General features: G+C 39.2%; 1 protein-coding gene across 1 annotated transcript in view; it reads left to right on the forward strand.

Moving 5' to 3' along the window:
* The window catches only part of BRAF (B-Raf proto-oncogene, serine/threonine kinase), a 64362-nt gene that overhangs the window by 12642 nt on the left and 38646 nt on the right, over positions 1-13074 (forward strand). Inside the window, exon 3 of the mRNA XM_031061423.1 lies at positions 12851-12954. Coding sequence (XP_030917283.1) covers positions 12851-12954 — 104 coding nt within the window. The remainder of the gene's footprint in view (positions 1-12850; positions 12955-13074) is intronic.

A 13074-nucleotide genomic window follows, 5' to 3' on the forward strand; every position in this document is an offset into this window, starting at 1 on the left:
TTTCCCTACCACTTTCCTTGCATCCTTCCCCCACCTCACTGAGCAAAAGACTTGTAGTGGGAACAACATTGGAGGGCAGTTGTTTTCACCTGACTTTTTTTTTTTTTTTAGTAATCCTTAATTGTTCAAGATTGCTGAAGGTGGAAAATAATATTTGGGTTTTGACTTAGAGAGTGGGAGTTTAATGTAGCCTGTGACCACTGTGCAGAATGTACAGTGTAAAGCCAGGTGATTCTGTTGTCTGCGTGTTGAGCAGTCTAAGCAAACAGTACTACCCACAGAGTGAGATCTGGAGAGAAGGTCCTGGATTTGGAGGGACTCTGGTTTCTTCATGTGTTCTGTCGCACCCTGTCTGGCTATTTGCACCCTCTGTCATGGGGCTCATAAGTTGGTTTTGTTTCTTTCCTGTAGAAGATCACAGCATATCACTTCCTGCACTGTTCTGTGCATTACCTGTTTTGTCTCTCCTATGTGTTCTCCTGTCCTCTAACCCACATAGTGTAATTCTGCTCTTATTCTTTCCCCCTCATCTGCCATACTCTTGTTCTGCTTCTTTGTCTTTCCCTTTTTACCTCCTCCTCAATCCTGTTTTATTTCTCACAGCACTAGATGCTCTTTCTGGGCTATGGGAGGCAAATGTGGTTTAACTTGGGTGTAGTCAGGGAGAGGCTCTTGCTTCTGTCTCCAGCTTTCTAGTGGAGGATTAACACTATTTGCCTTACCTGTCCGGCTCTGCAGCTAGTTTCCAGCTTGCTTTGGTTCTTTTTATTTCATTTTTACACAGCTTGGATCAAGTTGTGTTACTAAGTTGAACTTTGTTTCCTTATTTTCTTTTTGTATACTTGTAAAGTATCTCTGGTTTCGAGCTGAGGAATGGTGCTTATAGGAGCTCTTGAGTGTGGAGGTTGTTGGCCTTGGAGCTGAAGTTCATTTCTCTGAAACTTGAACCAGTGATCATTTTATTGAGAAAGTCAGGAATTTCTTGTATGGCAACTCTTAATGTAATTCCTTTGTTTTCAGTATTTATTGATCCTACATGTAGTCTGTTGGAAACTGAGGAAATGCCAGGAGCAATCACAATCCGGAAGAAACTGCAGCAGCTTACTGAATCCTAGGGTGCATCAAGCACAGCATCACAAATTAGTTGGGAGAGGTGATTCTCCTCCTCTAATCAAGTGTGGCCTCACCTTGAGAACTGTGTGCAGTTTTGGGTGCCACAATATAAGATTCTGTGATCCACAGTGCAGTTTTAATAGCCAGCAGTTAGATGATGTGTTACTAACCTAAAAAAGCATCCAACATTTTTCAGTGAAAGCCCTGAGAGTGCTTCCTTCATTCTCTCAGTGGATTGAGAAGTGTTGCACACATTTGTCTTCCTTCATAACCTTTGGCTTTTAAAGCAGACTGGTTGTGTCTCACTTGTGCCCATTAACTGAGCCCTTGCTTATGTAGCTGGGATGTTAGTTCAGGATGCTCAAGTATACAGGGTGGCTTGTGATGGGTTGAAGCAGGAAGGAGCTTCCTTGTGAAAATGCAGTACCTGCTATTAGAGCCTTCTCCTTGCCCTAGTTCCCATTTCACACGGCTGTTAAAACAAGGCTAATGTGTTCTACAAACAAGCAGGTGGCTGGGAGAGATACTGTTAAAGTTGCAGTGTTGCAGCAGTCTTCTCCCCACCTCAACCTAAATTGTTTTCAATTAATACCTACTTCTGAAAGAAAATCTTGTTAATATCACAATAATAATTACAGTCTATTTCCAATTCACTTCAGGAGGGGAGAAATGTTGTCAGATCCTAAGGAGTCTATTTTTGTCTGAGAATGCCATGACATTTCTTAAACTGACTTAAAGTGACTGGAATGGAGTTGGTAATGGAGAGCCAACCTCGTTATTTTTTCTTTGATCACTCTGAAGTAGCCCCAAGTACTACAACAGCCTTCTGCTATTTGTTTAGAACTGCTAAAAATGCAGGAAATGGGGGGGAGTTGCTTGCATATCTTACATTTTTGACTAGCAACTGCCTTGTTAGTTGAGAGTTCTCTATGGGTTATTGTTTGTGTAGGATCAAGCAAATACATCTGTTGGAGCTGACTCCAGTTCAAAATATAATTTAAGGAAACTGGTGGAGTACAAAGAAATGAGACCATGGTGTTCAGAGTAAGTGATTGTGGTGCTGAGGTAGCGTAGCTGAGGGGAAGTTTCTTTGTGTGTGTCAGGATGAGGCAGAGGTTGGACAAACCTTTTCCCAAGGTGTGAAGGTGCTTGTCTGAAAGCCTGATGGGTCTGTGTCAGAGCCTACTGCTGCTGATCATTTGAAGTCAGCGTTTTGATTCAGCTGGCTGCAGGACAGTGTTCAAAAGTAACTTTTTTCTTGAAAGCAAAACCAAATAGTTGGCTTGGTTAGCTGGAGGGGAATCAACGAATAAGTAGTGTCAGAAATAAAAGATTGTTTTCCTTGTCCTGGTCCTGGAAAGGGATGAAGAGAAGTTTCTTTCTGTGAACAACCTCCTAGAAGAAACAACAGGTTGTTTTTTCTTCTCTGTGCTGGGATAATTTTATCCCCTATAATGCAGAGAGAGAAACATGTGTACTTCTTTCCTTATTGGCTTTGTTCAACTGGCAAGTCACACATCCTTTGGAGCAGCATTCCACACAAATGTCACTCAGATAAGTCTGTGCAGGTGGGTTTGTTCATTTTGTTCTAGGCCAGAGAGAAGGATGCTGAAGTCATAAAAATAGAAGATGGTGGAAGTCTACCTGAGATGAAAAATTGTTTTGTAGAACAAGTTGATGAGGCTTATCCAAGCAGTGGCAGGATTTTGGGAAATACTGGTTTCAAGCTTGTTTGGGTTAGGAATCTAAAATGTCTGTGGTGTGCATAGTAACAAATCTGCTAATTAAGGGAGAGCTTTTGGAGGTGGAAGGAAAGTATAAAACTCTGATCTCCTGCTGGTTGCCAGGAGTCTGAGAGATTATGTTATATGCTAAGACTTGGTTTTCATGGAAGGGAGGTAGTCTTGAATGGAAGTAGATGATACTTACTGGTGAGATTTCTGAGGGAATGCGTGGAGCCAACAGGGAGCACAGCCTTGGGCATTCTTAGTTGTGGAGTGGATTAGGATTTTTTTTCCGAATTGTATGATTGAATGTGCATGCAGAGAAGGAAAAGAGACATAAGACAGTGCTCATGCAAATGAACAGAAGTAGACACATACCTGGTTGTTGAGATGGGACAGTAATTCAAGCAGAATGGTGATTATCAACTGATGCAGAGGTATGGGGCAAATAGGGTAATTTCAGGTTTATGTAAGAGGAAGAAGACATTGAAAAAGTTTAAAATGAACTGAAGGAGTTTGGGCAATTAGCATCAAAAAGCTTCTGAAGAGTATAAAGAATACAGGAATATGGTATTTGCGTGTAGGGCAAGATTTAAGCATTTTGTGGGATTGCTTTGAGTTGTGTGATTTTTATTTTTTCCCCTAATTTTTTTCTTTGAGGGTTGGGGGAATTATTTTTGAGGATGTGGGTACAGTATCTTTTTTGCATCAATTTTAACTGGTAGGTTTGGAATAAGGAAAAAACCTCCATTTCCAATTGCAAGAAGAGTTCCAACTTCTGCTCTGTGAAAGTTGACAAAATAGTTAAAATTATTTCGAGATTTCTCCAATTAGATTGTTTGCTCACTGTAGACCTTGAGGCACTAGCAAGAATTTTTAAACAGTTCTCCCATGGCCCATCAGGTGAGCTGGTTTCCTCTCTTGGAGGAAAGCTTTCTGAAACATGTAATGGAGTTAACATTTTGTGGACATATCTGGAGTATCTCTCTGTCACAATGAAAGAGCACAAGAATAGGTCAGGCATGTATGATATTTTCCATGGGTTGTCTTCCAAATTTGAGCTGTTTGTCACTCAGGAATTTTATGAGTTTAAGTCTTTTCTGTTTGGAAGCCCTCTGTTCAGCCTCCATTAAATGTATGCTACGAATGCTAGAAATTTGTCTTGTGGTTAGAATTCCTTGGGCGTGGTAATGTGGAGTGTGAGTAATCATGTTCTGTGTTGGTCTTTAAATCTGCCACATGCTACTTCATTCTAAATGAAATAAGGGCTTCTGAGAAAAGCCATTTAACACAAGGCCTGGTATAAAAACAAGTAGCTAAAACTGGTTATGACTCTGCAGAGGAACAATATTAGGATGTTTTTGATGTTGTAGTGAAGTCCTAGTAAAAGAAAAGAATGAGAGAATTCTAGGAAAGAAGGGACTGCAGTAAGAGGGCTTCTAACTCAAGTACTTTATGAACAAGATCATACAATTGAGGAATAGCAGCTCTGAATGATTTTGATTACCCAGGAAATCCCTTCTGGACAAGTACTTAGAGTGAGAAAAAAAACAGTCTGAAAGCAAATGAGCTCTCCTGAGTGATACTATGGGGCATGGAAAGTTGCAGGACAAGTGTTCAAGTGTAATGAGTGATGGGTATTTGAAAGGCATAAGGTGGTGATAGGTCTTGTGCGTCATCTCTGTGGTCTGTTGGTGCCTTCAGCACATTACCAGCTTCCAAAGGAAATGTTCCCTTCATGTCTTCTGCCCCTCTTGGTGGAGTGAGGGTGGTAAGTAGTCTCCACTGCTCTCCCCAGTTGCATTTATAAAGGATCCTCTCCCAGCTCCAGTGCCGTCTTTGTCAGCATGAGCAAGGAGTGGATTTGGTCAGTTTGAATTCCATATCTGTCTGTAGTGGTCTGAGTGGGGACAGTGAAGCAAGAGGGAACAAAAAAAACCCAGATGTTGTACATGTTTTGGGAAAGCTTGGTGGCATCCAAATATTTCAGTTGTCTGCAGATTCTTGATAGGATCAAATCATTGTGTCAGCCACCACAGGGTCAAAAAATTTCCATGGTAGCTTCTAAACCAAAAGTAATACTTCAGGTCACAAAATAAGTTACCCTTTCTTCTATGTTAAACTATAAGATATTGTGTGGGTTTTGGTTGTTCTTTTTTTTGCATTAATCTGAAGTTTAAGAGTAATTACAGGTGCTTTGTGTAAAAACTCAGCATAAACCTGGGCCAGTAAACCTTTTTCACTTGGTTTTCTGTTGGTATGCTTCATATGCTTCTCACAGTTAAACATCTGTTGGAAAGTGCATGGAAGTTCTCAAAATGTGAATGTGAGACTGAGTTTTTCAAAGTGACAATTTGTATGTTTAAGAGTTAAAAGGGCTAAACAGGACTGAGAATGCTGTGCATGGGACCAGTTCTTAAGTGTCTCACTCTTGTCACACCTTGGTTTATTAGTACATCTGCCTTTTAATTAGGCAAGCAATCATGTGATCATCTCTGCAGTCATGAAGACTAGAAGAATATGCTATTTTTATTCTATGTAAATTCTTAGCATAAATTAATTCATCATGCATGCACAACTGGGATCCTTCAAATATTCTGTTTTTCAATCTGGTACTTGATTCATTTCTTTTGAGTTCAGATTTGCATCTTGCTTTCTGTTGTTTATGCTGTGAGTTTGTGCCTCAAGCTTTCTGAGTAGTAAGCACTGGATTTCTGTAGGCATTTGAGCTGCCCTACCAGTTTCACCTGTCAAGTATAAGGAAAATTCAGAGAAGGGATGTTCAAGCAACTGAATAAACCAGTTTCTTGCTTTTAATTGCACACCTGGTCTGACATGATTAGGTTTTACTAATCAAAAATACAATTAAAACCTCCCATGTTGTATCAAACATGCAGCAGAAATTGAGTTTATTTTTAGCCTATGCCAATGGTTGGTTGCTGAATGTATCTGAATACTTTGGAATTTTATGCATCTTATTAACAGTCTGGGTATATGAAGTAAATGGAGTTTACTTTCAAGTAAGCTTCACTTGATACTTCTCAATCACTAGGAAAATTTATTCCATCACTTATTAAATTGTCTTTTCTCTTTCCTCGAGAGTTTCTTTCTTTTGTCCTTCCAATTCTCTTCTCCCCTGCCACTGAGGAGGGAGTGAGCAACCAGCTGGGTGGTGCTTAGCTGCCTGCCAGGGATAACTCAACACAAACTACCCTCAAATGCTGGATAAATTCAAAGGCATATGTGTTGAAAAGAGATTAATTTAATCTACTGCACTTTTATTGATGCACTGTCTTAGATTGCAAAGTGAAACAATATTGAAAAGTTGCCATTAGAAAACTGATGACTTGTCATCTGGAATGCCATGTGCAACTCTGATGGTTGGTTTTTACTCAAGTAAGGAGTGTTTAGTGATTCCTTATGAGATGGAAAGTCTGGCTGTAGAAAGTAATGAATGCTAGAAAAAAAAGTACTGTTTGGAGCATGCTTCCTTTACCTCATAATGTGCTAGGCAGGCGCTCAGTGAAATGGAATGCAAGTCACAAATCTGAAAATGACCGTAATATTTATATCCATGTCTAGTAAGTAATACTTAAATTGATGCTTCTTGTGTTTTTTAAGCAAAATAGCCAAGGGGAGTTTTAATATTTGTAGAGAATATGTATACTGCCTGAGGATGGAAGCATCCATTTGGTTTTTGGATCAGTTGCAACAGAAGGATGTGAATTTTAGCCCTTCTGCTATAGTTTCTTGCCTCCACGCAGCTTTTAAAGCACTTGGAGTGTGATCAGCTGAGACAGGGCTCTACAAAAGTGAACTCTATTACAAAGATTTGTTTAAACTGTTTCATACGTTAAATTTCTAATGCATATGGGTTTTGGGTTGGAGAACAGCCAGCTGACTTTTTTGTCTCTTGAACAGAAACCACAAGGTCCTGGGGTTTCATGCCCATATAGTGGCTACAGATATTTTCTAGATGAGCATTTCTCACAAGTCTGAAGTCTAAAGCCATATTTTCCAAACTTTATTTTACTAATAGGTCATTGTCAGCCTTCACAGTTTCTGCCACTGGTACTCACCCTAACGAAGATTTGAAAATTATCTGCTCTCTACTCCCCTTTAAAATGACCAATGCTCTTCTGAAGACAGTTTGGAACTGTCTCTCAGAAGTTTGAAAAATTATATGTGGAGGCCATTCATTAGGCACCATAGGTTTCATCCAGTGTCGTTGAGTGATGTATTCTTGAGAAAATATTTCTGCACTGACATAAATCAGTCTGTTGTGTTCTACATGTAATTGCATTGGAGGTGCCAAGGGTTGCTGGTAACCCATGTCTTTGCAAGTTAAATGGAATGCATTTGATTGAAGGGTAACAGCTTTGTAAAACGGGTAAATTCTGATCAATTTCCCTTGGAAACAAGATTTAATGCAATGAAACTGCCTCTCATTTGTCTCACTAATATGCTTCATTAAGAATGTATTTTCTTGCTGCTTTCTCCTGGAAGCTGGACAGAGCTTCATGTCCTGATATCCAGAACAGCTGTTTCTGAAAGCTGTGTTCTTTTCTAGAGGATGTGATGTTCAGTGCCATCTTATGTCCTTTTTGCCACAAACGAGGGTAATTTTATCTGTTAGTGCTGTAAGAAGTAGCTGACTGATTTGGTGAAATATTTGTCCTCCATAAGTAAGATGAGAAATTGAATGTGGATCTCATGTTTGGATTTTACCAGAAAACCTTCCATGTTAGAAGACCAAACTAATTATTTGGCAAATGTATAGTTTAGCCTAATTTTCTCCCAACACGTTGAATTCTATGAACATGTGGCTGAAATTTTTTAGACCTGGGTATCAGATATGGGGAGGAATAAAGTGTGATCTTTCAGGGTATATGTGTTGTGGTAAGCAAATAAATACTTTGAAGTGATATTTCAAATCCATTCTACTTGGCATATTTCCACTGTTGTACCCAGTAGTCTGCTTGATTGTTTGGAAGTGCTCTGAAGCTTTAAGCTATGTTACACATACCTTACATACTGTACATGTGTTACATTTGGGCAAAGTGAGCTGAAGGCTGAGAGAAAAATAAAGCCAGCTAACTAGTTTAGAGAAGTATAATACTGGATCTTCAGGGCTGACCAGCCTTTCCACTTTCAAAGACCTTTGCATTGCTTTTTTGGAGTGATTCTCAGTGTCTTTATTGCTCTAAAACATTGGAAACTACAGTGGTGTAAGGAAGCATTTTTAGCTTACTGAGACTAGCCAGTTTCTAGTCTGATGCTAGAAAAGTGATGTAAGAGTTATTTAGGGACATAGCCCTGAATTTCTTACTGAATCAGGAATGACCTGATTTACAGAAATAAATGATTTATTATGCATTGCTTAAATACTTGTGGCTGAAGTACTAAATATATATCAATAATGTTGTTACAAATACTTGCTATGCCTAGAAATAGTTCAGGTGAGTAAAAGAAATGAGGACATTAAGGGCTACAGTTCTGTTTAATCTGTCTAGGTAGTAAGACTGCTTTGAGAATTTCTGCAATCTGGAATAATTTTCAATTTTTTTCCTTGGGGTTTAACATTTGCAAACTTAAGCATGTGTTTTGGTGTTTCCCTGAATTGCTGCTTACACAATTTAAGATGCTCAAGTAAATTATCTTCTCTGGTATATTATTAATCTACACACTGAACACACCTTGCAGTCTGTGTTGGCGGCTTCTGTACTGTTCCTTAGCGTTATATAGCCCACACTTTCATACTCTTCACTTTTGAAAGTTGCTTGCTGAATCAACTTACTAATGGTATAAAAACCTAAGCCTCTTCTGATCTACAAATCTTATGTATATAAGTAACCTGAAAAGAAAGCCCTTAACAATCACAATTTAGGAGTACATCCCCTAACTTAGTAACATGAGTTTCTAGGTGGTAACCATTGTGAAACCCTTGAATTCTCTTAGTTATAAAACAGAGGGATCAAAAGATAATGGATCAGTGCAAACAAAATGGATTTTAAATAATATTAAACATTCTATGTTTCAATAAAATGCCAGCTTTGTTCGGTGTATTGGGTTGCAGGCATAAGAGTGCTGTGTATTTTGGAGTAGATGAGAAATTTTCTCCTGGGGAACTGATTTTGTTAAAAAATGCTGATGTGATTCGGTTAAAGTGCTCTGTGGGAATCCTGGCAGAACTCTGGATGGAATTGATAAACCCTCCTTGGTGCCTTCCTGCCGTGCTGGAGCTGCTGGCTCCTGGCAGGCACTCGGGGGCTGCACCATGCAGGGCTCCTGCCCCCTGCTCCCCTCCCAGCCTGGGGGGCCACACACCCTCCCTCTGCCTGGGGCTGAGAAAGAAGCTGTTCCAAAACTCCTTTGGAGTCAGCAGGAGTCTGTTAGTCAGGATAAAAGAGCTGGTGTTGGGTTTTGTTTTTCTGAAGACTAAGTTGGTCTCCAAATCACTTTGTTGGAACCAGCTTTTTCTTTAACTTTGCCATAATTTGGGGGTGAAAAGAAGCTGGGGACAAAAAGAGGTTTCAGAGAGAATGCTTTGCAGGGTGAGATTTTGGCTTTACAGCAGGTGCTAGTAGGGACTGAAGGAGGGGACTGAAGGGCTACATGCACAGATGGTGATAGACCATGCTGTACCAGTCTGGGAAAATGATTAATCAATACTGCAGGGACTTATTCTACCACTACGTTCTTTTAATTTGGCCTTATGTTTCTCTGCTCGGGAGTTCTGTAAGAGAATGTTCTAAATGTGATGCTGATTCAGGATCATGATGGTTTTTGAGAGTAATAAAAGCAGTTCTTTGGGTTTTAACTGGATCGTGATGCAAATGGCAGCGAAGAGAACAAATGTTCTACACATGTTTCTAATTGCAAGTTGCATAAATATGGCTTGGATTTTAATGAAGGGGACTTGGGATAATAATGCTGAGGAATAGCAAGTGATTAGTGAGCAGGATGTCTAATGTACATTTTTCGTAGTCCTATTGCACTTTTGTTGCTGTAGGTAACCTTCATTCTGATACTTCCCAAATTTTGAGAGTTTGTATTTCCAACTTTATTGATCTCTTAAAAGAAACCTTGTAACTTCATAAATCCTGTTGTTGACAAAATTAAAAGGAAAAAAAATACATCCGTGTAATTAATTAATAGCATTGGAACTTGGAGGTTCCTGATGCATTTCTTTCCTTCATGAGTTACTGGAGGATGTTCTCATCATTTTTGGAGGATCAGTGCTGGAGGAAGAAAATGTTTTCCACTGACTGCAAGACTGCTTATCTCTTCTTTAATGTTAGTAATCTACCTACTGCTTGACTTTTCCTCCTTATCCTGTTCCACTCCCTCACACAGGTCAAGATTTTGCTAACCTGGTTTCTTTAATACTTAACTCTGTTGGAGTTTTCTGCCTAAGCTAGAACCTCCTCCTACTCTATGCTGGGTTCTATTGCTGCTCCTAGGCACCTCATTCCCCCGATGGTCCTTGTCCAAAACAAGCCACCTTTTCTCCCAATGACAGCTTGAAAGCTTCCTGTTCAGGATGTACTTCCAGTACTTCCCCGGGTGCTGGCAAACAGTTCTCCCTGCAAGGTGGTTCATCATGTCATTTTTTTCCTGCCCTCAGCCTCAACTCTTCAGTCTGTCCTCCCTCTCTCTTGCTTGTTTGATTCCCACCAACCTGCTGATCACAATTCCCTCTCCCAGAATACACATGCTTTCCCCTCATGTTCAGTTCTTGAAGTTTGTCCTGACTCTCTCCTCCCATTTCTCCTTCATGCTCAATCTCTTTCCTGGCTCTTTTCATTCCCCTTTTTGTCCCCATCATCTGCCTGCCACCTTTGCAGTATTTCAGTTTCTTCTGCCACTGTGGATATCAGTGGTGAAGTGACTGAGACTGCTGGAAAGGTACACCTGAATTGTCTGTGGGGGCTCAACCTCAATCCAGCAGGAGCTATACTCAGGGGGAAAATAGCCTTGAGCCAAAGAACACTTGCTTCCTCCATCAAAATGATCACGTCTAATGTCTGGGGGAAAGTTGGAGCACACCTAAAATCCTCAGAGACTTCAGTTAGATTCCCAAAAATATTTACTCACTATTTGTAAATATATATGTTGGAGGCATAGAATAGGACACTGAAGGGACAGACAAGTTCTTTTAGGGGTCTTTGGCAGAATGATGATGGTACTAAATCATAGGGACAATTAAAGAGTTATTTTCTTAACAAGATATTATGATTAGCATAGCACAGAATTTATTATTAGAATGGCACATGAGTTCTACAAGCAGAATCAATGTTGTGCAACTTATAAGTACCATAATACAGAATTTATAATACAACTTCACTTATAATTTCTAATCACCTTCGCAGGTAAAGACAAATCTTTAATAGATGTTTTGCTGTATCAATACAACAATCATAATTTAGACTCAACATTTGTATAAAAGAATATGAGTCATACTCTCCATCCTTGGAGAAAGGAGAGGAGTTCCTTTCTAAGGAGTTGCTTAGAGCAATAAAAAGATGTATTAAAAAAGAATATAGTGTGTAAACCAAAGTCACCTAAGGCTGACTATCAAGATTGTAAAGTAGTGTGCTATAGGATGTTTTTTTCAAGGAATTCAGAGAAATAATCTTTTCTTAAATGTTTGTATTGACCAGATGAAATGCATAAATATCCTGTAAAGAGGCTCTCTCATGTTAATGGGAAAATTACGGTGAAGCAAAATATTCCTTTAATTTGTGTCTTCTGAAAGCACATATGTTTGAGTTCTAGAAATGCAGTATATAGTGTAACCTCAAATGGTGTTCACACAGCTACTTGAAACAGGCTGCTACTTTGCACTGTCATGCTTAAGTAGGACATAGAGCCCCTAAATACCCATGGAAATTTAAACACAGGGAACAAAAACTAGGCTCCGATCCAAAGCCAGTTGAAGCTGATTAAAAGACTGCTTTTGGCTACTGAGTGCTCTGGCTTAAGCCACTTGCAAGCTAGATTTGAGTTTCAGGTGCTCAGACACACTTGTTGGGTTTGTAAGTTTGTAGGTTTTTCTTCTGATTTGTGTTCAAGGTACTGTCTGTGATTATAGGTGATATCCCAGTGTGTACAGTGCCTGACTTGACTGTTTTTAGAACTAGGTAGTGAAAATATTTAGTATGTAATATTCAATACCTTAACTACACTTAATTACCAGATCATGTATTCTTCTTTTTTATGGCTTGACACTATACACTGTTAAATCATAGGTTTACCTAGAGATGATCTACTTACTTGTATAACATATGCCTACAATTAGAATAGAAGTGAGGGAAATACCTTTACATAGTATGGAGTTCTTGATTTGGCTAGTTTTAGTATGCTCCTCCATTGTTCCCATCCTGTTAGTTATCTAAACTTTTCAAGCCAGGAAACAGAAAAGAGCAATATATTTTCATACAGGATGTATCTGTAGAGTAACAAATATAGGTTAAAGTGAGAGGTGATGGTCTGCCTGACTCAGATGACTGTTTTGTTTCACTTGTTTGCATGCTTATCTTCTGTTTTAGAAATAGAAAATAAAATATTTACATTTTATCATAGTGGTTTTTTGAGTGCAGTCCAAGTTAGTTCCTTCACTTAATTTCACTTGGCATGTTTCCCCACTTATGTTCAGGCCAGCCTGTAAAATTAATGCTGTATGTACTTACTAGCTATCTGTGTACTGTGTTTCCAATTTCTCCTAGTTGAGAAAGTTGGAAATTGACTTTTGGAGTTGAGTGAAGATTCTGTTCCAAATGTTAATAGATGTATAGGGCTTGTTGGCCCCTCTAGCCAAGCCTTTTTCCTCATATACTATTCAGCAATAAAATTTTCTTGATATAGAAAAGGTTTTGGAAAACTCTGACCTACAATTCTGTAAAGCATACTGAAGAGTGGGTTTTAGCACTTGAGGGTCAAAATGTTTGCATCAGTTTTGGGGGATAAGTTGGAAGTTGTTCTAACTAATTTCTTTTGTATTTGACCTCTAGGTTCCAGCAAGATGTGGAGTGACAGTCCGAGACAGCCTAAAAAAAGCGCTGATGATGAGAGGTCTTATTCCAGAATGCTGTGCTGTTTACAGAATACAAGATGGGTATGGTTTGTGTGGGATCCCTCTTTGCTCTTAGAATCAATTATTGGCGCTACCCAGGATGGCCAGTTCTATCCAGAGGTTGTTTACAAAGTTCAGAATTTTCTGATACTTTGCACTAAA

This window comes from Geospiza fortis, unplaced genomic scaffold (assembly GCF_000277835.1).
Source record: "Geospiza fortis unplaced genomic scaffold, GeoFor_1.0 scaffold8, whole genome shotgun sequence".
NCBI classification, from domain to species: domain Eukaryota; kingdom Metazoa; phylum Chordata; class Aves; order Passeriformes; family Thraupidae; genus Geospiza; species Geospiza fortis.